This window comes from Mchenga conophoros, linkage group LG1 (assembly GCF_057382185.1).
Source record: "Mchenga conophoros isolate Kocher_MC1m ecotype Shallow Benthic linkage group LG1, M_conophoros_male_GT1.1, whole genome shotgun sequence".
Lineage (NCBI taxonomy): Eukaryota > Metazoa > Chordata > Actinopteri > Cichliformes > Cichlidae > Mchenga > Mchenga conophoros.
In genome coordinates, this window is record NC_140526.1 from 25,109,424 (window position 1) to 25,134,012 (window position 24,589).

General features: G+C 41.4%; 1 protein-coding gene across 3 annotated transcripts in view; it reads left to right on the top strand.

Annotated features, from left to right (window-relative positions):
* Positions 1 to 24,589, top strand: part of LOC146583435 (glypican-6-like) — a 163,562-nt gene that overhangs the window by 92,951 nt on the left and 46,022 nt on the right. For 2 of the 3 annotated variants that reach the window (XM_085271570.1, XM_085271551.1), the window contains exons 5-7: positions 13,238 to 13,368; positions 15,241 to 15,384; positions 21,613 to 21,642. In XM_085271570.1, the coding sequence (XP_085127696.1) occupies positions 13,238 to 13,368; positions 15,241 to 15,384; positions 21,613 to 21,642 (305 nt within the window). The remainder of the gene's footprint in view (positions 1 to 13,237; positions 13,369 to 15,240; positions 15,385 to 21,612; positions 21,643 to 24,589) is intronic. The other variant, XM_085271560.1, reaches the window with a different exon arrangement.

A 24,589-nucleotide genomic window follows, 5' to 3' on the forward strand; every position in this document is an offset into this window, starting at 1 on the left:
ACTTTGACTCGGCCTCTCAAACAGCTTTATTTTGTTTTTTTTTAGCCACTGAGAGGTGGATTGGTGTGTTTCACATTATTGTCCCATTGCACAGCTCAAATACAGATGAGCTTCAGGGTAGAAACTGATGGTCGGACGTACTGAATGCAGAATTTATGGTCCCATCGATTTCTGGAGTTCGTCCACGTCCTAAATCAGCAAAGCAGTCACACACTATCACACTACCACTGCCATGTTTAACTGTTGGTATGATGTTCTTTTTTTTAAATGCTGTGCAAAGTTTTACACCAGATGTAACGAGACTCAAACCTTCCAAAAACTTTAGCTTTTGTCTCGACAGTCCAAAGAATATTTTGCCACAAGTCTCGTGGTTCAAATATAAGATGATCCTTTGTGTTCGTTCTGGGCAACAGTGGTTTTCTCTTTGAAACCAGTGGATGCCATTTTTGTCCAGTCTTTTTCTTATTGTTGAATCATGAACCTTAACTTGGAAAAGTAACACAAGTTCTTTACATTTTGTTCAGGGTTCAAGGTTCTCTATTTGTCACATGCATAGTTATACAAGTATAACACACAGTGAAATGAGACGCTACTCGACATGTGCAAAAATGGGGGGTTCTGTACAATGGGGGGGGGGGGGTCTGAATTCTGTACATTAATACAGGGAGTGCAGAATTATTAGGCAAGTTGTATTTTTGAGGAATAATTTTATTATTGAACAACAACCATGTTCTCAATGAACCCAAAAAACTCATTAATATCAAAGCTGAATGTTTTTGGAAGTAGTTTTTAGTTTGTTTTTAGTTTTAGCTATTTTAGGGGGATATCTGTGTGTGCAGGTGACTATTACTGTGCATAATTATTAGGCAACTTAACAAAAAACAAATATATACCCATTTCAATTATTTATTTTTACCAGTGACACCAATATAACATCTCCACATTCACAAATATACATTTCTGACATTCAAAAACAAAACAAAAACAAATCAGTGACCAATATAGCCACCTTTCTTTGCAAGGACACTCAAAAGCCTGCCATCCATGGATTCTGTCAGTGTTTTGATCTGTTCACCATCAACATTACGTGCAGCAGCAACCACAGCCTCCCAGACACTGTTCAGAGAGGTGTACTGTTTTCCCTCCTTGTAAATCTCACATTTGATGATGGACCACAGGTTCTCAATGGGGTTCAGATCAGGTGAACAAGGAGGCCATGTCATTAGTTTTTCTTCTTTTATACCCTTTCTTGCCAGCCACGCTGTGGAGTACTTGGACGCGTGTGATGGAGCATTGTCCTGCATGAAAATCATGTTTTTCTTGAAGGATGCAGACTTCTTCCTGTACCACTGCTTGAAGAAGGTGTCTTCCAGAAACTGGCAGTAGGACTGGGAGTTGAGCTTGACTCCATCCTCAACCCGAAAAGGCCCCACAAGCTCATCTTTGATGATACCAGCCCAAACCAGTACTCCACCTCCACCTTGCTGGCGTCTGAGTCGGACTGGAGCTCTCTGCCCTTTACCAATCCAGCCACGGGCCCATCCATCTGGCCCATCAAGACTCACTCTCATTTCATCAGTCCATAAAACCTTAGAAAAACCAGTCTTGAGATATTTCTTGGCCCAGTCTTGACGTTTCAGCTTGTGTGTCTTGTTCAGTGGTGGTCGTCTTTCATCATTACCTTGGCCATGTCTCTGAGTACTGCACACCTTGTGCTTTTGGGCACTCCAGTGATGTTGCAGCTCTGAAATATGACCAAACTGGTGGCAAGTGGCATCTTGGCAGCTGCACGCTTGACTTTTCTCAGTTCATGGGCAGTTATTTGGTGCCTTGGTTTTTCCACACGCTTCTTGCGACCCTGTTGACTATTTTGAATGAAACGCTTGATTGTTCGATGATCACGCTTCAGAATCTTTGCAATTTTGAGACTGCTGCATCCCTCTGCAAGATATCTCACTATTTTTGACTTTTCTGAGCCTGTCAAGTCCTTCTTTTGACCCATTTTGCCAAAGGAAAGGAAGTTGCCTAATAATTATGCACACCTGATATAGGGTGTTGATGTCATTAGACCACACCCCTTCTCATTACAGAGATGCACATCACCTAATATGCTTAATTGGTAGTAGGCTTTTGAGTCTATACAGCTTGGAGTAAGACAACATGCATGAAGAGGATGATGTGGACAAAATACTCATTTGCCTAATAATTCTGCACTCCCTGTATGAATAGACATCTGACTATTTTACAGGATAGACAATATAAACCTATTTAAAATTAAAGTTAAAGTTAAAGGAATTTGGAATGTACATTGTGCCTTGGTTTAGAGTGTCTGGAAGAGAGTCCTGTCTCAGTCAATTATAGATGATGTGAGAGGGCGGGTGTTCAGGGTTCTTCTGTGACCTCCTGGTTGAGTCGTCAGTGTGTTCTTGGAGTAATTGTGGCCGACCATTCATGGAAAGATTCACCACTGTGTTTTCACCATTTGTGGATAATGGCTCTCACCATAGTTCACTCCAAAGCTTAGAAATGGCTTTGTAACCCTTTCCAGCCTGATAGATGTCAATAACTTTGTTTCTTAGCTGTTTCTTTAGATCGTAACATGTTGTGTTGCTTATTGAGGTCTTTTATTCAGCCATTGTGGAAGTAATCAAGCCTGGGTATAAAACTGACCCCAGCTTTCCAAAATATGTAGTTAATCAGTCAATTTATGATTTAACAAGGGCTACAACAATATGTAGACTAAATGTAAAGAATCTCCGCTTTACTTGTTTATTATAAACTATTGCAGCACCCTAATATGTGTTAGTAAACTCATCTTTACTTTACAAAATAAAATCTACATCTCATTCTTAGTTGGGACAGTGATATTGTTTTAATCCCTATAGAGTAGGAGTAGGTCACACATGAATAGAAGGGATGAATGGCCTGAAGGGATCATTTCCGTACATTTGACTTGACACTCCTCCCACCGACTCCAGAGCAGTCATGCACAGCCCAGTGAGCTGTCCCTTTTTTTTTTTCACTTGGGCCAGTCTGGCTTATGTGGTGTGAAAAAGTCCAATATGTTCCACCAATTAAACCAGAGTGTGATTCAAGGGGTAGTCAATGAATAAGAAGAGAAATCATTATGAACAAGTCCCATTTTATCATAGATTTTTTTTCAGTAATTTAACTAACCCAGGTGAATCTCATTTGTGCTGCTACCTATAAAGGCTTAAAAATGTCACAGTATCACATGTAAAGAAACACAGAAAAATCAAAATGTGTGTTTTCCTGAACTCACACATTAAATTGTGAACGCAGTGTAGAAGGGAACAGTGTCGTGTTTCGTCATTTATTAGTTCAGTGTCCTAAAATTATTAATTTGTGGTTTGTTTGTTTGTTTGTTTTAATGAAACCAGAGAACACATGCTGTGTATATTATACCAGATCTTAAACTTATTGATGATGTCTGGAAAAAATGCCCTTCTTGTTTAAAATAACAAAAATAAAAAAGATTCAGTTTAATCTACCAGTGAAAAAATAAACTTACGCCCAAATCCATTTTTAAAGTTATTAAAAGTTATTAATAATTGTGCTAATTATTACTACAATTCTTTATTTTTTGCTTCTCAACATTCTCAGCTTCTCATCATAGTGGCTGATTTTCACAAATTCATCCACGACCGCTGTGTGTACCGAGGGACTCTGCAGGTAGTTTGCTGGAGTCTTTCCAAATCCCACAGAGTGACAAAAAAGGGAGAGTTTTCTGCTAGAAAATCACCGAGCAAGCTGCCTGAAGCAAAGTTGGCACCATGCAGGAAGCAATAAATAACCATGCCAATACAGCCCACTGTGTCTATCAATGGATAGATGGATGAATAGTAGTACAAATCAATTGTTCATTTGTTAGAAAAATTATATATTTTTTTATTTACTAAAACTAAGGCCAAATTACAGAAGATCCCTATCAGATAATTGCAGTAGCAAAAAAAAACCCTTTATAAAGCAATTTATGAAGAAAAATTAGTTTTTGTCATTGCCAGAAATCTCAGGATATCAAAAAGAGTAAAGCAGAAACAGAAATGACTGCAAATCTCTTTGTGTTTCTACTTTTGGGACCTTTGCATTCAAAGGCATTTTGAAGTTACCCGGGGAGGTGTTCCCTGCCAAAACATTTGGATGTAAATCACATATTTCTACAACTTTGTTTAAACATTTGTTCATAATGTGAATCTGGTGGTCAGTAGACGGGAAAATGTCCCCACGAATGAAATCTGAATAACATAAAAGTCAACATTGTCTTTGTTGTCTCGAAGCCTTGAAATTGCATTTCCAGAAAGAAATCACTTACTGAACCATTTTCAATAAAGTCCAGATCCTGGCCGCATTTAAAGTTAACTTTCAGGACTTTTCTTTTCTTTTCTTTGCTGCACAGTCTTGATGACCCTACCCTGTGTCGCAGTGGTATGTTTGATGGTGTGGTGATACTAATAGTACTTTTCAAATTATATGAGGTAAGCAGCTCAGTGCAAATTCATATCATTCACATAACCATAAACAGTGCTAAAACCAAACAATGCCCTGGATGGATGGATGGATGGATGGATGGATGGATGGATGGATGGATGGATGTCACATTATATTACAATTTTCGTACCAGCTCTACGACCCAGTACCATGGCACTGGATGGATTAGTTGACTATACTAAAGGCCTTTTCTTTACTCTAGGGTGTCTCTTTACAGTCATCTAAATGTGTGATCTAACAGCAGTGATTGTGCTGCCACAATCACACAGCAGCTCTGTTTGGTAAATGAAAGGCATTAAGCAGACTATTGTAGAATAACTTCCAAAGCCTGTGCGCTTCAAAGAAAAGCCAATGACGGCGAGTTATCTTATCAGTGGCTGCACTCATCATCTGGTTTTTAAATACCTAATGTTTTGATTATTTAAGTTGTGCAGCCGTGAATACGTGAAGCCAGTAAGTGTGGCCATCACTATACCCAGTCCTTTTCCCCCCATTTGCCACAACTTTCACAACTTCATGCTCGTGTATAATCTGCTACAGTATATGATGATGCAGGTTTAGGATGTACCAAGTAGGGGTACCAGTGAAAACAGAACTAGAAATAGACCCCATATTTAGCTTTAAATGTATGCAGATCACCTACAGACTATATTATAATTATATATTATAATAATTTTTTTTCTATTTAAGGTCCTGTTTCAACACAACCAACTCTGGTCACAGAATGACTTCCATTGATTAGATTCACAAAGTATTTGTGCTTAAACTCTGTATAAGTTGGGAAATGCAGAAGAATTGCAAACAGAATAGGTAGCAAGCTTCCCGTTATCCATTTAAACCTGACTAACTGGGTCTAGGACATGAAGCAAGCCAAAACACTTAGACTGCATGGCAGTGAAGGGTAGTGGTGTCAATGGTATCACTTAGAAACTAAACAAAACAATTAAAACAGTACATGAACTTTAATATCATTCACGGTTTCAAGATATATATTTTCTAAAGTTCTTGTATTTTATATTTTATCAGAAGTCATTTAAGCATGTACAACTAACCCCCTCTTAACAGTTCATATGGTTGACTCATACTCGCAATCCATCAAATATTCATTAAGCTATATGAAAAATAGGCTGTCAGAACTCCACTGAGGATATCATTTAGGTCTTTGAGTCTTTTATGGAATGGGTAACAGAATTGCTGCCAATTTCCCATCTACTCTCACTGAATTCCACCGAGGCATTTTGGGTTTTTTTTGCAAAAGCATTAGAGAAGTACTCTGCTAAACATAGGCAGCTGAAGACTTCACAGGACTGAAGCTGGTCCCCTGCAATGACCTCCAGCCAGCTCCTGATGGAAATCTAACCAAGCATCACGCCCAATTTGAGACTACAGAGTAAACAAACAGGAGCGCTTTTCAAAGGCACAGGCACTAACAGAGCGAAGAGGGAGACTATCTGCGTCTGTATTCACTCAGTACGCTTTAAAAGTGAGGGCCTGGCATACAGTAGACAACATAGAACACAGACATGTTTGTTCGAATGGTAAATAATTTCCAGTACAAATTATAAACTGAATGCATACACTATATGGACTTATATAGACGCCTCCCCTTTTCCCATCAAAATCAAAGCTCTAGTTTTACCCATGAAAAGTAACATTTTAGTCATTAAGTTTAGCATCCTTAAAAGACTCATAATAAATTCAGATTTAACACTCATACTCAATGAATCCCCCATTGTCTGTCAAAATCTGAACTTTGGCGTCTGAGATGCTGCAAATGCCCTTTGAGTGTGCTGCCTGTGAGTCTGATTTCTCTTCTTAAACAAGCAAAATGTCAAAGGAAAAAATAACCAATCTGAAACGTTTATTAACAACTTCATAAGTTAAACTCTTCAAGCTAATGAGGCCCTTTTCAGATAGTTATTGCATCAGCAAACAATTACATAGTAATCAGGGCAGAATACTACGGAGCCCCGCAGGGGACATGGGAGAAAAAAAAATTAAGACGGACTTTTGCGAGATCTCGCAAAACTATCTCGGGATCTCGCAAAACGTTTGCAAGATCTCGCAAAACAAACTCGGGATCTCGCAAAACTTTTAGCCGCATTCTTCGGACGCCTGCTCGAAGCCGACCGGGAGGTCGAGGCACGATGTGCCGGGAAAGCAGTGTTCCTCCCGGTCGAGACCTCCCGTTAGCTCAAAGCTAACGGGAGAAGAATGCGGCTGAAACTTTTGCGAGATCTCGCAAAACTTTTGCGAGATCCCGAATTTGTTTTGCGAGATCCCGAGTTTGTTTTACGAGATCCCGAGTTAGTTTTGCGAGATCTCGCAAAAGTTTTGTGAGATCCTGAGTTAGTTCGTCTTAATTTTTTTTTCTCCCATGTCCCCTGCGGGGCTCCGTAGAATACATAGTATATGTAAAGAATATTAACATACAATGGTTAAAATATAAAATGTAACATAAAAACAGAAATATTAAGTGAAACTTGTAACGCATTACTTGTAACACATTACTTGTAACGCATTACTTGTAACGCGTTACTGTAATCCGATTACTTTTTCCGAGTAACGAGTAAAGTAAGGGAATACTATTGCAAAAACGGTAATTAGATTACCGTTACTTTCCCATAGGAACGCTGCGTTACTGCGTTACTAAAACCGTGATTTTTTGCGAGAATGTCTCATGACAATGACGTTAGCAAGTGCGACGTTGTGACAACAGCTGTGTGCAGATCAACAGTGGATAATATATCGAGTGCAGAGAGAGTATGAGCGTGCAGCGTTTAAAGCGTGGAAGTACTGACCTTAATTTGAGTTTGACTCCATAAAAAGTGACAAAAACATTAGTGTCCGTTGTGCGTGGGAAGAAAATTTCTTTTTACAGCGAAAAACACCCCCTAAACTTCCAAGCAAGCACCGAGTGCGCTACGACGTAATGGGAAACTCACAGAGAAACTCGCGGATTCTTCCACACCTGCACCAGGGTAAACCTCCGCCTGCTCCAGTCCTGCTTTACAGGTGAAAATAGAGCAACAGGACCGCTGAGTCTTTGACTTTATTTATTTTCTGCTGTGTTTTACTTGCATCTATTTGAAAGACTGAGTGTAAACACACAAAAAAAATATTTTATGTGCTGGAATGTGCAGAAAATAGGTTTAAATATTAAACAAATTTCTTCCAGTCAGAGAATGGTGCATATAATTAAATTTTTGCTTGATGCATAAAGTTAAAAGATTAAAAATAATAAAACAAGTTTTAAAAAGAGACTTTTCCATTGGATTACATTTTGTATGATGGATTATGCAGAAAAAGTAGAATTGGGCTGAAAGATCTATCGCTTTATCACCTATTCAGGTTGTAAATCGTGTTTTTAAAAAGTAACTAAGTAACTAAGTAATTAATTACTTTTGAAAATAAGTAATCAGTAATGTAATGGGATTACTTTTGGGGGGAAGTAATCAGTAATTAGTTACTGATTACTTTTTTCAAGTAACTTGACCAACACTGTTCAGCACTAGTAACCAGAAACATAATGTCATGTTGATAAATGTCTTTGTTAATCTTTCTCTGACTTTATTTTGTAAAGGTATCTGGTTTTATTTAAATACTAGAGATTTTACAGTTTAAAAAAAAACATGTGGAAAACCTGTCAAAGTTAAAGACAGAGATTGGGATCTTGTTTCTTCAGGTCTTTGTCATTCGCAGATAGTCAGATCACTGTGTAGTCCACAGTTTTGTCTGTGCTTGATTGCAGGGATATTGTTTATATGCACGCTTCGACCACCTTGAAGCCGCTTGACTCTGTGTATCACCGGGCGTTGCAATTTAGCACAGGTGATTAATTTCTTACTCACCATTGTATCTTACATGAAAAAGTGGAATGGTCCTCCCTAATGAATAAAAGCAGGCAACCTTGCATGAGGTTTATTTACAAGGCCCTACTGCATAGATTGTCAATGTCAGGTCCCAGGAGGTTTTAGCATTAGCTGTACTTGAAATGAAAATGAATTACTTTATACTACTTTATATTTTCCTGCCTACAAATGGAGACTACAAAAGAACTACAAAGCTACATTCTCCTATTTCATTGGAGCATTTTAAAAGGTCATATATATTTATCTGCAGCAACTCTTGAATATATGTTTCTTAATTTGTGATCACATATAAGTTCATTTCATTATGTGGTTGTATGTCTTTGTACACAGGTCTCCCCTGAAAAAGAGCTCTCGATCTCAAACAGAGAAAAAGTTTAAATGAAGGATGTAATAATAACAGTGATGTTACATATTAATGTTACACTTTTTTCTTTTGAATAGGCTGTGTTGCAGCATGGCAGCTGCACAGCCCTACTAGACCTGAGAGCTGTTACAGCTTAATTTGTTAATTGTTAATACCAGGTTAGTGATTTAATCTTTGTTTTTAATAGACCCCTCTCGAAAAAGGTTAGTACTCCCTCATCTGTACTCATCTGTCTCCGAAATCACTCCTCTTAGTCAAGCGGGTGAGCTTAATATCCTGCCCTGTCAATTGCCACTGAGAGAAGGGGGATTTTATAGTTTTTTAAATCTCATGATAGCCACTCGGAAATGCTGGCCTGAAGGCAGGAGCTAAACACATTCCACAATGGCTGGTCAGGACAGTCTTGAATGGTATTGGCTTTCCTCAGTGCCTCTGTGCTGCACTGTAATTGCAAGAGCTGTAGCTGACTTACCCCAACGATCTTATTTGTCAATTTTACAAGACCCCTAAGCTTTTCTTTAGTGAACAAGGTGAAGTTTCCACACAAGGCTAAAATGCATAATATTAAAACCGAGATTATGCAGTTCAATCTCAGGAAAAGTTCCTTAGAGCAGTCACTGGGGGATAAAGAGCTCAGTTTTGACTCTTGGGTAATGGTTTTATATTCTTTCTTTTACCAACAATCAGTGACTATTGATTTGGTTTAACAACAATAACAACTTTCTGACCATTAGAAAGTAATGTCAGTTGCCTAAACATAATCATGCCTGAACCACAGGGGTGTCCGATTAGCACGCACTCAAAAATCATGCTGACAAATGACCTGCTTTGCCATTTAGACATAAGAGCCTCTTGCCCTGATTTTTTTGGAGTGCTCAGTAGTTTGAAACTACTGAGCTGTTTTGAAACTGCATTTGCAAACTTGCACTGCAACAACAAAACATCAGCAGTGATGGGAGAGTGGCAGACAATGTACCGATGCAGTGATGCTTTATTACAGTTTCCTTACTGTTAACAGATTCCACACAAAACCCCAAAAAAACAACATCATACTCAAATGACAAGTATTGTCTCTGCAGACTTCCATTGTCGTTGTGTCACCAACTGATACGTTGCTCAGTTATGATAAACTTGGGCATTGTGTGTAATTTTGAGAGGAGCCCACACACTGCAGCTGGCTACTGTAAACATGTTTGCATCATATCTGTTAGTTGATGTTAAACGATAACACGGCTTTTTCAAAAAGCACAGTTTTTTTAACCTAAAGCTGTGGAGCCATATTCACTAAATAATTTGTTGTCAGCAGAAGCAGTTTTCGATGTTGTTTAAGCATTTTATATTGCATACAGTCATTTAGACCTGATTTAAGTGGCCATGCAAGAGGATGAAGTTCTGCTTTTTGGCAGCGTCGTTGCAGGCTTCGCCCCCTCAGGCTTCAGACCTAGAGGCTACTTATCACTCCGTGCCAGAACTCTGGTTATAATCACATCTATTTAATGACTTACACATTTGATTCAAACATTACTGAAGACTCAGTGGAGCCAGAACAGTGTTTCTTCTGCCCTTTGGGCTAAATAGGCTTTTCCTGATTTGTTCACATCCCTGCAAATGTCACTGCACAGAGATAGACGTCTCCTTGATATCTCTACCCTTCCATTTAACCAGTGCTATACCCACAGACGAGACTTTTAATTACTTTTTGAGAGACAGGACAGTGTATTATCAAACACATTATTTTCACCTCAGACATCTCCCAGCCCGACTCAATCAATAGTACCATTCTTCTGTATGAACATATTAATATCACAGTCTTATAATGAAAATGAAAAGTGTCAGGTTCGGTGGGTAATCTGTTTTAGGTATCGATTTGTGCCGAGAGTCGTCCAAGGTCACGGCCCCTGCTTTATGTATGTATGTATGTATGTGTATATAGGTGTGTGTGCACATAAAAACACACACACACACACTTGCACATGCCTACCAGTGGGTATATTTAGCTCTTTAAGCAACGCTCTCCAGCTTCTTAAATTGTTGATCTATTTGCCCTTGCCTTTTCTCGCAGTTAACTCCTCTCCCCTTACCTTTTCTTCTTCATGACTCAGCCTCTCTGGTGTGCTCTTCCTATATTCAGTTATGTCACTGAACATTTGCAAATTAACCTAATGATTCATTTCTTACAGCAGCAGAATATTGTTAGAGCTTGGCATCTAGGCTCATCACTCTGCACAAATAGTCTATGTATAAAATTGGGAAGTGATGAGCAAATATTGCCCAGAGCCTACAGGTGGTAGAGGGTCCAAAACAACAGCGCGCAGATGCACGGCACAAGAACCAATGACATGTCAGAAAGAGAGATGGCGACATTTTTATGCCTTTGTAAAACACTGAAATGGGAAATTGGGTGTTTTTGGTGTGTTGTGAGAAGGATCTATGGTTTTGACCCTGTTATTTATATTTCCAGAGCGTCACCACCTTCTTTTAAAAAGGAAAAATTGTAATATAGGGCTGTCAAAAGATAATTAAGCTTCTGGGAACTCTAGACCGACCTGTGGTACAGGCATTATTCTCACCTATGCAGGTGTCCAAGCTCTGCAGCAAACCTGGATAAGATAAAGGTGCTGTCTCAAAAGCTAAGATAAGAAATTATTTAACTAAACCATTTTTTTTTTAAAGATTGCTCAAAGACTTCAAATTCCAAGATACAGTTTTGGCAGCATGATACTAAAGTCACTGTACAGCAGGAAACCTCCCTGGATAAACACGACTGCCAAAGACTTAATGAAAGCAAGAACAAAGAATCTGCAGAGTATAAGAAGAACACTAAACAAGCAAGGACTTTGTCAAGGAAATATTACATAGCTATATTTTTCAGCTGGAAGGTTTCATCGGGGTTTTGAAATAAAATACAAACACAGACACTTAAGTAACACAAGCCATGACACCGATGATTTATAGGTGTGTTGCTGGAAAAGAGAGCAGGCTACAAAATTCACATGGGAAATCAAAACTGTGAACATCTACCAGATGTAGCAGAGTATCTGTCTTCACAGCGAAACACGCGAGAATCAAAACACTGCTAAAGTGCCTTAAGACTCTTTGTTTTGTTTGCAAGCAGGGACTTCATGACGGCACTTTTGCTGCACAATTTTACCGAGTAAAACAAAACACAAGCTGACTTAAATGTGGACGAAAGTAACAGATCAGCCTGTAGATTGAAGGATTCTGTTAACAGAGTGACGAGACTAAAGTGGAACTGTTTGGATCCATGAATCAAGATGTCATGTTGTTTAAAAAGAGACAATCCACTGAAGAAGAATGTGTTGGCTTAGGTCCCGAGATGATTGGTAATCAGTTCATTAATCATTCCTGGTGCATCATTCAGTAGCCACCGGAGTCTCAAGAGATGTTATTCACTGAAAATATTCTGACACATTTAAAGAAAAGAAGATGCAGCAATTAAATTAAGACAAGCGGCATGTTTTGGCAGCTGAGTATTTTGTTTTTGCTTAAAATTCATGATCATACCCTATGTCGTATGATGTTTTTCTGGGGGAAAAAACAGGCACAGAGCCTGCCAGTGTTTGTGAATATGTGTGGGTTTGGTTTTGTTTTTTTAAATTATATGTTATTTACTTTGCTGTATATGTCATTACTATATTTTCATCCTTTTTTAGTCATAAAACTAGATTAAAGTCGTGGCAGATGGTTGCTCCTCCCTGGTTCTGCTGGAGGCTTCTTCCTGTTAAAAGGGAGTTTTTCCTTTCCACTGTCGCCCAGCGCTTGCTCGTAGGGTCTCATAGGTCTAAACCTTACAATATAAACCACCTTGAACTGACTGTTGTTGTGATTTGGCGCTATATAAATAAAATTGAATTGAATTGAATTAAAAAGTGGAAAAAAAAATCTATAATTAAAAGTCAACATTTAGATGTTGGTTTGGCAGTGCTGGATTAAACTCTTTTGACTTTTACACCAAGTTTGATTCATATGTGAGAAGTAAAGCTAGTTGGTTAAGGTCAGGCATCAAAAAACATCATTGTTTGGGTAAAAATCTTTGCCAGTCTTTTTAAACGTTGTTGTCATAGTTGCCATGATGATGCTTCCCTCTTTCCTCTACAAAAAAAACTTCTGACTTTAATATTTCCTACTGAACTGTATCGCATGTCGCTGAACATGAAAAGGCTGATTCATTTGCAAGTAGTTTTACTTATTTTCTACCTGATGTACTATTTCAACCTACAAAAACAATGGAAATTGCAGGTTCCTTTTCGGATTTGTAATTTTTGGTTGTCAAGACAATCTCGAGACAGTTGTTTGCCCTGTTGTTTAAATCAGTGTTGCAGTCGCAGAGCTTAATACTTTGAGGGTTTTGTGCTGAAAGCTGATAATACTCAAATGCAATGTTAACATACTGATACTCACTCATAATGGAGAACCAATCCATTTGTGTTAAATATTTCTAAACTGACATGTGTCCTCTGTGTTTTGACAGATGCCATGCTGCTGGTGGCAGACAGGCTGCAAGGCCCCTCCAATATTGAAGCAGTTATACAACCAATTGACATCAAGATCTCTGACGCTATCATGACTATGCAGGACAACAGCATGCAAGTGTCAGCCAAGGTACTGTATCCTGAAGAAGCTGTGCTGACTTTGTTGAATTTGTGCTGAAAACAGTGTTCACACACACACAATATCTGACCTGATAAACAGTGTGTACATTTTTAAGTAGTGTAAAACCACAAGTAACATAAAAAATTGCCTTGTCTAATATCTCATCCAGGAAATAATGAGCATAATAACTGGACTATATTAGCAGTCCTCAACTTCTCATCTCATTGTCCCTTTTTATTTTGTTATTCATATGAATCTGCATGATTCAGCAGAAATATGTCAATCTGTGCAATGTAAATGCAACATATATTTGGAACCCTGTGACAAGCTTTTACACATAACACAGTCTCCTAAACATCACAATTGTATTCGCATATCTAAAATTTGGGACAGGACATATTAACGTTTTCGCTGCTAATTCTGTCTTTGTCCTCTTTAGACTTCATATTGTAAATTGGTCTTTGGCACATTTTAAATATGAAGTGGCACAATTAGGATATTATCACACAGTGGATGGTTTTTCACTGCCTTTCTTGTCAAAAGGCAGCTTTTTCACTTCATCATTGTTATTCTGATGGTTACGTGTGGCCCATCTCCATGCCAGAGTTACAAAAGTCACTGTGAATTAGCCGTCACATTGTCTCCCATATCAAACAGCTGTCAATGTCCAACTTAACCCCTTGTCAATGCGCTTGACGTCTCACTTCTCTGAGGCTGTGCTTGGCTGACAGATTGGTGTCAGATTATAATCTTTCACATTTTGACCATTTCCCTGAGTTGTCTTGTTCTTCGTTTACTGCTCCTCAAACCTGTTGAAAAACATTTTGCTTGTGCGATGTACAAGATATTGGAAGCGTAATCATGGTGAAGAATTGCTAAATATTAGAAAAAAGCAGTCTCTTGTCATGACAGCCATCTAATACATTAGGGTGCTCCATCACTACTGAGCCAGGGGCCAGTAAACGTGCCAGGGATGAATGCTAATGAGCTGTGCTGTTTGGAGGTGTCTTGTTTGGGCCTTTAAAGCAATCTGCTGTTCATATGAACCTCTATGAGCCACACACTGATTAATGCGAGATTCCAGTGGTGAATCTGCACTTCTCAAAGCATAAACAACTGAACTTTTGTTTGTTAAATTTAAGAACTTTCCTTTTAAAAAAGCCAATGTGTGTGCGGGTTTACATTGTTCCCGGGTAGTTACTTTCTCTGTATCGCTCAGCCATGTAACACTAAATATTACAAAATGCTACAATTCTGCATTTTCCTCTCCCAAAAGTTTTCCTATTTGCAGTTTAGAATAAAATTAGCCTATTACTTTTATCTCTTCTGTACGCTGACAGCTTCATTTCAGTTGTAGTTTGTGATAACGTGGATGCAAAACAAGGATGCGACACAGAATCCTGGTCAGATGTCAGATTTTCTTAATTTTATATCTCGCTAGGACGACTGAGTAACAACATATCAAGGGTTAATTCCTTTTCTCCCAACAATATCACACTTCATTTAAAAAGAGACTCATCACTGATAGACAGTATTGGTTTCAGGACGGCTCTCTACAGTTTGGCTGTCTCAAATCACAGAGCAGAAATGGTGCTGAGAGCAAATTGACAGAGGGAGAAATATCAGTGGTAGAGCAAAGTACAAGTTTTGTGGGATCAAAATGGATGTGTAATCTACAAAGTAACAGACTCAGCCCTGGCTCAGTGCAGTTTTGTGCATCCTCTGAATGCTGACAACTAAATTATTTATCACTGCAAAGTTCGCTGTCATTATTATGGGGAAATATTGCATTATTATTACAAAACTGGGCAGTTTATCCTCTTTTCCCTGGCGTCTGCCTTTTCTCTGCGGTAACTTTGTGTACCTCTCTTCTGTTTTTAGGTCTTTCAAGGGTGTGGCCAACCAAAGCCATCAGGAATAGGCAGGTCTGTGCGGGGCATCTCAGATGTGTTCAGTGGGCGTTTCAGGCCCTACACCCCTGAGGAGAGGCCAACCACTGCAGCTGGAACAAGCCTGGATAGACTGGTATGCACCGAGACTAGATAATTTCGCCAGTACTGTAAACCTGGATTGAAAAATGCAGTTATAAAAATTAAATGAAATAATAATTACCTTTGTGATATAAACAGCTCCAGAGATGACTGAAAGATGAAATAATTTATGTGGAAGAACTGATCCATTCCTAAAGCAAACCTCGAATACAAAGCCTTGACTTTAAAGCCTAACTCATGCGGTGCTAATGCATGATGATTTCCAGTAAAGAAGTCAGGATTCTGCCAACAAAGGATGCAGAACACGCTTCCTTTCTCATATTTTTCAAAAGCTCAACTGATTTCCACTGTACAGAAGTGGAGTGTTTTTGAAATTTTATTGGCAGAGGCAGACTCGGTGGTGGCATGCTGAGTTTAAGGTCGACTTACTGGGGCTCATGTCAAAAGGCCAGAAAAAATAGAGGCTTGTTCATATAGTCCATATAGCCCCCAGGTGCTGTGTGACTTCCACTGCTGCTGTACTCGGACTTAAAATATTTCTGTTCTTTCACTCACTGCTGATGGTTACAGAGAAAAATCACAACAGCACACGCTTTTTCAACACAAGCTGGACATGTTGTTTAATACATATTCCTCGTGAGCATGAGAGAAGGGTAAAGCCCAAGCCTTATCCCAAAATGTGCAAAATGTTCAAAATCAAATCAAATCAAATCACTTTTATTGTCACATCACATGTGCAGGCACACTGGCACAGCACATGCGAGTGAAATTCTTGTGTGCGAGCCCCACAAGCAACAGAGATGTGCAAACACAACAACACAAACGAGCAAAATACAAGAATGGCCAACCTGAAACTAATAAATATATGTACAATATATAATAGTGTATGCATTTCTGGATGTGTATACTAAATATTTTCCTACGTGTGTGTGTGTGTGTGTGTGTGTATACACATTTTTACAAATTAAATAGTAAAAAAATAAATAAATAAATAAATAATAATAATAATAATAATAATAATAATAAAATATATAAAATATACAGAGTTGAATATGTGCAAAACAAGTGGCATTTATATACAGTGTGGAGTGCATAATGTTGAAGTTCCAGTAGTGAAGCTGAGGTGTCTATGACGTGTTCAGCAGTCTGATGGCCTGATGGAAGAAGCTGTCTCTCAGTCTGCTGGTACGGGACCGGATGCTGCAGAACCTCCTTCCTGATGGAAGCAGTCTGAACAGTTTATGGCTGGGGTGACTGGAGTCCTTGATGATCCTCCCCGCTTTCCTCAGGCACCGCTTCCTGTAGATGTCTTGGAGGGAGGGAAGCTCACCTCCAATTATCCGTTCAGAGCACCGCACTACTCGCTGGAGAGCTTTGCAGTTGTAGGCGGTGCTGTTGCCATACCAGGTGGTGATGCATCCAGTGAGGATGCTCTCAATGGCACAGTGATAGAAGGTCCTGAGGATGCGGGGGCTCATGCCGAATCTTTTCAGTCTCCTGAGAAAGAAGAGGCGCTGCTGCGCCTTCTTCACTGTTTTGTTTGTGTGTACTGACCACGTAAGATCCTCAGCCAGATGTACTCCAAGGAACCGGAAGCTGCTCACTCTCTCCACAGCAGCGCCGTTGATGGTGATGGGGGTGTGTACTTCTCTGCACCTCCGGAAGTCCACTATCAACTCCTTTGTCTTTGCGACGTTGAGGGTGAGATGGTTGTCTTGACACCAGTGGGTCAGGGCGCTGACCTCCTCCCTGTAAGCCATCTCATCACCGTTGGTGATAAGACCCACCACTGTAGTGTCGTCCGCAAACTTCACAATGATGTTGGAGCTGTTAGTGGCTGTGCAGTCGTAGGTGTAGAGTGAGTACAGGAGAGGGCTCAGTACACACCCCTGTGGAGCACCAGTGTTCAGTGTGATGGGGGATGAGGTGATGCTGCCCAGTCTGACCACCTGGCGTCTGTCAGACAGGAAGCTAAGGATCCAGCTGCAGAGGGAGCTGCTCAGTCCTAGATCCTGCAGTTTCCTGTCCAGCTTCGAGGGAACGATGGTATTGAATGCTGAGCTGTAATCTACAAACAGCATCCTCACATACGTGTCTCTCTTCTCCAGGTGTGACAGGGCAGTGTGTAGTGTCAGGGCTATGGCATCATCAGTGGACCTGTTGTGGCGGTATGCAAACTGTAGAGGGTCCAGTGAGTCGGGTAGTGCAGAGCAGATGAAGTCCCTGACCAGCTTCTCGAAGCATTTGCTTACGATGGGGGTCAGGGCTACAGGTCGCCAGTCGTTCAATGAGGAGATGGTGGAGGATTTGGGTACAGGGACGATGGTGGCCATTTTGAAGCAGGCTGGGACTACAGACAGAGAGAGGGAAAGGTTGAAGATGTGCGTGAACACTCCAGCCAGCTGAGCCGCGCATGACCTGAGGACGCGGCCGGGAATCCCGTCCGGACCAGTAGCTTTGCGTGCGTTCACCTTCCTGAAGCACTTCCGCACATCCTCCTCAGACACAGTGTGCGCACTGACGTCATCCGCGGTGCGCACACTGTCCGGTCTCATGGTGTTCGCTGTGTCGAATCTAGCGTAGAATACGTTTAGATCCTCACACAGAGAGGCCGTGGTCTGCGGTGTGCTGGTTTTCCCTCTAAAGTCTGTGATCGTGTTTAGTCCCTGCCACATACTCCGAGGGTTGTCAAACTGTTGCTCCACCCTGTCCCTGTACTCACGTTTGGCTGCTTTGATCGTCTTCCGGAGTTGGTAATGTGCGTGTTTGTAGTCCGATGTGTTCGCGGAGGCAAAGGCGGTGTTCCGTGCCGCCAGTGCCGCGCGAACATCTCCGTTAATCCAGGGTTTTTGATTTGGGAAGGATTTGACTGTTCTGGATGGGACGACATCTTCCACGCATTTCCTGATAAATCCACAGACTGAGTCTGTGTATTCATCAATGTCTCTGGCGGCCACGTGAAACATTTCCCAGTCCGCGTGATCAAAACAGTCCCGCAGCGCAGACTCCGATTGGTCCGTCCAACAGTGCACCGCCCTCCGGGTTGGAGCTTCCTGTTTCAGCTTCTGCCTGTAGGCGGGCAGGAGCAGGATGGAGCAGTGATCTGATTGGCCGAATGGGGCGCGGGGGAGGGCTTTGTATGCATCCCGGAAAGAGGTGTAACAGTGGTCGAGTAGCCGGTTTCCACGTGTGTTGAAAAGGATGTGTTGATGGAGTTTTGGTGAGACTTTCTTCAGGTTTCCCTTATTAAAGTCTCCGGCTGTGATAAACGCTGCCTCTGGGTGTGCGGTTTCCTCGCTGCTGATCGCGCTGTACAGTTCCCTGAGTGCACGGTCAGTGTCGGCTTGTGGGGGAATGTAAACAGCCGTAATAATCACTGCTGTAAATTCCCTCGGTAGCCAGAATGGCCGGCACTTAATCATCAGGTACTCCAGGTCCGGGGAGCAGAAGGATTTGACCGGGTGCACGTTCGCATAATCACACCAGCTGTTGTTGATCATGAAACACACACCACCGCCTCTGCTTTTCCCAGTAAGATCCTGTGACCTGTCCGCGCGGTGCACAGAGAACCCCGGCAGTTGTATTGCGGAGTCCGGTACTTTGTCCGATAGCCAGGTTTCTGTGAGGCAGATCACGCAGCAGTCCCGCATCTCTCGCTGGAATGAGATCCGTGCCCGAAGCTCGCACAGCTTGTTCTCCAGAGACTGCATATTAGCCAGTAATAAACTGGGTAACGGTGGTCTGTAAGTGCGCCGTCTCAGTCGAACCAGAACGCCAGATCTTCTCCCTCTGCGTCGGCGTTTGCGGCCTCCAGGGCCAGAGAACAAAGGCGTCTCAGGTGAGATGAATGGGGGGTCTGCAAACGGAGCGTCCGTGTTGCAAAACTTGAACTCCGGAAAGTTACAAGAAAGACCGTCTTTTATGTCCAGTAAGGTTTGTCGGTCGTACACAAGGAGACAAGTGCTGCTCGTGAAAAAATAAAGGAAAAGTAAAATTAAACACAGAAGAAAGCCGTTGCTTGGGGGAGCTCGCGACGAGGCTGCCATACTCGGCGCCATCTTGAACAACAGCGTACAAAAGATTCAACATCCACCCACCAAACGTCAGAATGATGAAAAAATGCTAAGACATTAATTGAGGCTACAAAAAAGGTCTGCGGAGCCCCCTGATGCTACTGAGGCACATTGTGTAGGAGGCTGTCAACGTCAAGCTTCGCTATAGAGCTGCGCAGAAGCCCATAAGTTGATACGATGTTAAACCGGGCCTCACAGCCCACGACTCCTCATCTTTTCCCCTGTTGCTACAAAATATGTGCTGCTGTCATGTAGCAGCAAAAGCGATGCACCTGATATTAACTAAGCTGTGTGTGTTTCATGTCAAGCTGACTTATTCTTATGGATATGACACACTTGTATGAGTAGGCATGCCTAACATAAAGCACTGTGGCCATAAAGAGATAGACATGCTAAGGAACAATCCTCCTTCATGTTGTTTACACCAAATTCTGGCCCTGCCGTCTGAACGTCTCAGCAGAAATGGAGACTCATCAGACCAGGTGGCATTTTTCCAGTCTTCTGTGGCACCAGGTGTGGTTTTCTGCTGCTGTAGGTTTGATGTGTTGTGCATTCAGAGACACCTTTCTCCATACGTTGGCTGTAACGAGTATTTATTCGAGTTGCTGTTGCCTTCCTATCAACTTGAAGCAGTCTAGCCACTCTACTCTGACCTCTGGCATCAACAAGGCATAGAACTGCATCTTACTGGATATTTTCTCGTTTTTGACTGTTGTCTGTAAACTATAGAGATAGTTCTGGGGAGGGGGGGATCCCAGGAGATGAGCAGTTTCTGAAATACTCAGACTAGCCTGTCTGGCACCAGCAACCATGCCACGTTCAAAACACATTTCTTCCCAATTCTGATGCTCAGTTGGACTCATCTGTATATCCCTAAATGCATTGCATTGTTGCTTTGTGACCTTCTGATTAGATAGTTGTGTTATTCTTTAACACAAGTTGAAAAGGTGTACCTAATGAGTGGATATATTTTATTGTTTTTTACTCATAAAAGTCTGAAATTGTTACTATTCCTGCTGTTTAACACGATATGGCCTTCTACCAAATCTTTAATGAATATGTTATGTTTCTCGACAGTTACTGCTTTAAGTAAATTCAGTTAAAAGACAATTGTGAAGTAATACTAACAGAATATCAGCTGAAGTGTGCACTCACACAGGCTAGAAAATAGCTCCTTATGCTGTGAATTTTTCCTCTCGCCAATCCATTTAGACGATGTTTTTTTTTATGTAATCCTCACTCCAACAAGTAAATCTGTTTATTAAACACAGTATTGTCTTTTAAAATAAAAGGTACATTTTATAATCTTCAACTGTGCAAGTTGTTCCATGGGATTAAAATGGAAAAAAGGAAGGAGCAGAGACGTGATTACAGGCAGCAGAGAGTCTCCATAAGTAGTCTTTACTCCAAAAATAGCTGTAATTGTTAGGAATACCACAGTGACTGTATAAAAGATGTCCAGAACCTTTAAAGTGTTATTCTTGAACACTCCGTATCTTTACACTCAGGCCTCATTTGAAAATTAGAACCAAATCCACTTTTTTCTGATTCATAACATGCACATTAAAATGTGTGGGAAAAATCTAAAAGGCAAAAGTGCATTTAGAGAAAACCCACTGGTTTCACTATCTTTAATAATGTATGCTTACATGCACTCCAGCCTGCTGCTTGCAAAAGATTTGAAAAGTTGTTCCAAGAAGTGGGAACTGGGTAGCTCAGGAAAACATATCTAACCCGTTCTTCAATGTACTTGCATCTCACTGTGTAAATTTATTAGGTGTGTTATGTGTAATACTTACAGTACAAATACATGTGAAACACTGAAGTATTAAAAAGTTGGCGTACTTTGCTAAACTGATTGCATTGCATTGCTTGAAACAACCACTGTCATTAGACCACTTCAGCCTGCGTTCCCACATTAGGCTGCTGTTTGTATGCAGGTGGTGATCTGTGCATTGATCAGACTTGATAGCAGCTGATTTCACACTGGAAAATGTATTGTGAATAAAATGGTTTGAGGTACTCAATCTCATAGGCTGGTGAATAGAATATTTTAGCAGCACCATTTATCATTTAACTTTTTGCTTCACTAACTAGTCATTATTTTGGCCCTATTCTCTCTCTCAGTCTCTCTATTTCTCTGATGTCCAATTAAATCTCTTTCTTCTTCATTTCTCTGCTGCTCTCAGAGGGCTGTCTGGAGGACAATGCAACACAGTGTAAGCTTTCCATTCCTCCTCTTACATTCACAATGTCATGTGTCTCGTGGTGTTTTAATCAACCTGCCAATAGTGCTTCACTTTGCCACATTATTTAGAACTGATATTGATTGCTTGTTTGTGGCATGTCTGCTTTATTTTTACTTAGTATTTTTGTTTCTTGGTAACTTGGTAACTACACTGAAACTATGAACAGCTGAAACCAATATTTACAACTGTGTTTTTCTGCCTCACATTTGGTCTAACATGGGTTACATTGGCAGAAAGATGGTTCAGCTGTCAGAACTTGCCCTACAGCGTTGGATGGCTTTCTCTTTGGGTTTCCTATATTGTGTTTCTACTGCTGCTCTGCTTGATCTGAGGCTTTAAATTATTTGTTTGTATTGTAGGTTTTATTCACATTAACCCTGTTGCGACCCTTTTATGCATGAGTATTCCCCATTGTTTTTGCTTGTGTTGTGCATGACTTTTTGTATTCCTTGTATAGGTGTAGACAAGCTGAGCAAATTAATTGAGTCTATCATATATCATCCAGGAAAATCTGAAAGACTTAAAGAACTGCAAAATTGTTGATATACGCAGCTACAGCTACAGCTACTGTATAGTACTTAGTCTAGCTGCTGTAGCAAACAGTGACTCAGTCTGTTACATAAGTTCAAGTTTAATATTCTTTGTGTTTTTTTAGCACTTACATATAGAAGTTAAAAATGCATGTATTAGGTATGTCTTATAGCACCTTTTGGTAACAAAATTCTGGAAAGGTAACAATACTTGATTTTTTTTTTTTCAGTACAGAAGGCAGCATTAGTGCCGCGTAGGCAGCATTAGTGCCGCGTAGAGTTGTCAAAAAACTGATCCTTGGATACTAATTGATGCTAAATATTACTATTGGATCAGATACTCATTTGCAATATTAACAGTGCCATCTTCACAGAGCCCCTCATAACGCTAGCAGCTAAACACCTGAATAGAACAAGCTTGGCGAAGCTTAAAGGCTGACATTTCAGTCTTTATCAAGAATTTTGAGACAATGTTGAAGTATTTGAGTTATTTTGAATGCTTACCTGTCTCACACACACATTGCAGTTAGCCGATGGAAATATCACCCACATTATCCTTCCCTGTCATGGTCCTGGGTCATTTTGACCCAGTGTTCTTAGTTTTTCTGTAGTTTTGTATTTTGTTTCTTATGTCCATTGGATTGTTTGGTTTGGTATTTGGATTCCCTCTGTGTCCATGTTTTTATTGTGGTGTTTGCTCTGGTACCGTGTTCCCACCCTATGTGTTCTGTGTTCTCCTCATCCCCTCGTATTCATCCTTCTTCTCTGCCTCTCTCTCTGCCTCTCTCTCTCCGTGCTCATCTCTGTGTACTGTGTTGTGTTTAAGGTCCACATCTTGGTGTCAGTATTTTCAGTTTCGTGTCCTCCCTGCTCGGCCATGAGTAATTGTCTTCAGCTGTGTTCCCCGTGTGTTCCCACTCCCCTCGTTACCTTCTGTGTATTTATGTCAGAGTGTCCCTTTGTTCTGTGTTGCGTCGTCCCTCTAGGTTGTGTGCATTTTCCGTGTCTTCCCAGCGCCTCAGCTTTTAGTTGCTCCCAGTATAGTTTTATATGACTTCTTATGTTCCTGTTAATAAAGACCGGCCTTTGAGTTCATCCCCGTGTGTCTAGAGCCGTGCATTTGGGTCCTCTCTTGCCTTCACACAGCCGCCGCATGACAGAACGACGCAACCACGAAATGGACCCAGCAGGCTCCGCCCGTGAGGGAGATATTCTCCGTGTACAGAGTCTGGTGCAACGAATAACCCACGCCTCGGACTCACGGACAATTTCCGTCGGACTTAACGCCATAAAGGCAATAATCGAGGGAAACCCTTTCCTTCAGCAGCTCACCTGCTATGAAGGCTTTATCGACGAATTGAGCCGAGCTAAGGAGGCATTACAAGCCCGTGAGCTGGCAGACAATGTCCGTTCCCGGGATTCCACGCCACAGCGACTGCAGACGGAGATCTCCGCCCATCAGCCGCCGCAGCAGCAGCAAACTAAGCTCGCCGCGACGGTACCGCAGCAGCAGACGGGGCTCTCGGTGTCGCAACAGCAGCTGCTAAAACGAGAGGGTTTTTTGGCGCCGCTGCCGCAGAGCCCTTCTCCATCCCCTCTCAGCTCTGACCGTCGCTCTCCCGCTGCTCTCCTAGCAGCGATGTGGTCGGATGATGAAGAGGAGACCGTCACCCCCGCATCATCACCGGTTTTCCCCGTCACCTCCGTTCCCTCATTAAGGAGGAGACGCCGTCGCCGGTCCTCTCCTCAGTCGGATTCCGGGACTACTGGGCAGCCGGCTGGGGTGAGTGACAAAGACACTTTCTCTGTTCACTCTGAGGCTAGGTCTCACTACTCTGAATGCAGGAATGCAAACTCTGTGACTCTTGCCGTAGACGCTAAAGGCTCACGGTCTGTAAACGTTGAATCTGAACCCGAACTTCTTATGAACCATTGTACTGCCCGGAGGGTCAACTCAGAGACAGTTTCTCCTACGTTTGGACTCATATTCGAGAAAGATCATCCTTCGCTAGTGTTTCCTAGGTCTAAAAACTCGAAGTCAGCATTTCCTGAGTTAGAGACACCTGTCTCTGTGCCCTTTACCTGTGTGTCTGCTGAGGATGATTGTTTTGCAGTTAAGCTCACCCCTGGGGCTTTACTACCTGCCCCCTTAGATGGTAAAACAGTAAAATCCAAGACTGTAAATGTTCCTGTGATAGCTCGACCCCAGCTCGTTGCTTCTGAGCCATCACCCCCGGGGATTGTCCATTCTGACGTATGTACTGATTCAAATGTTCTTGAGTCAGGGGGCTCTACACCCACCACTGTTTACCCTAGGTTTACTGCTTCCGGCGATCCGGTGGTAAAAGACTTTGTTTCATCTGCCTCTCCGGTGCACAGACCTATGT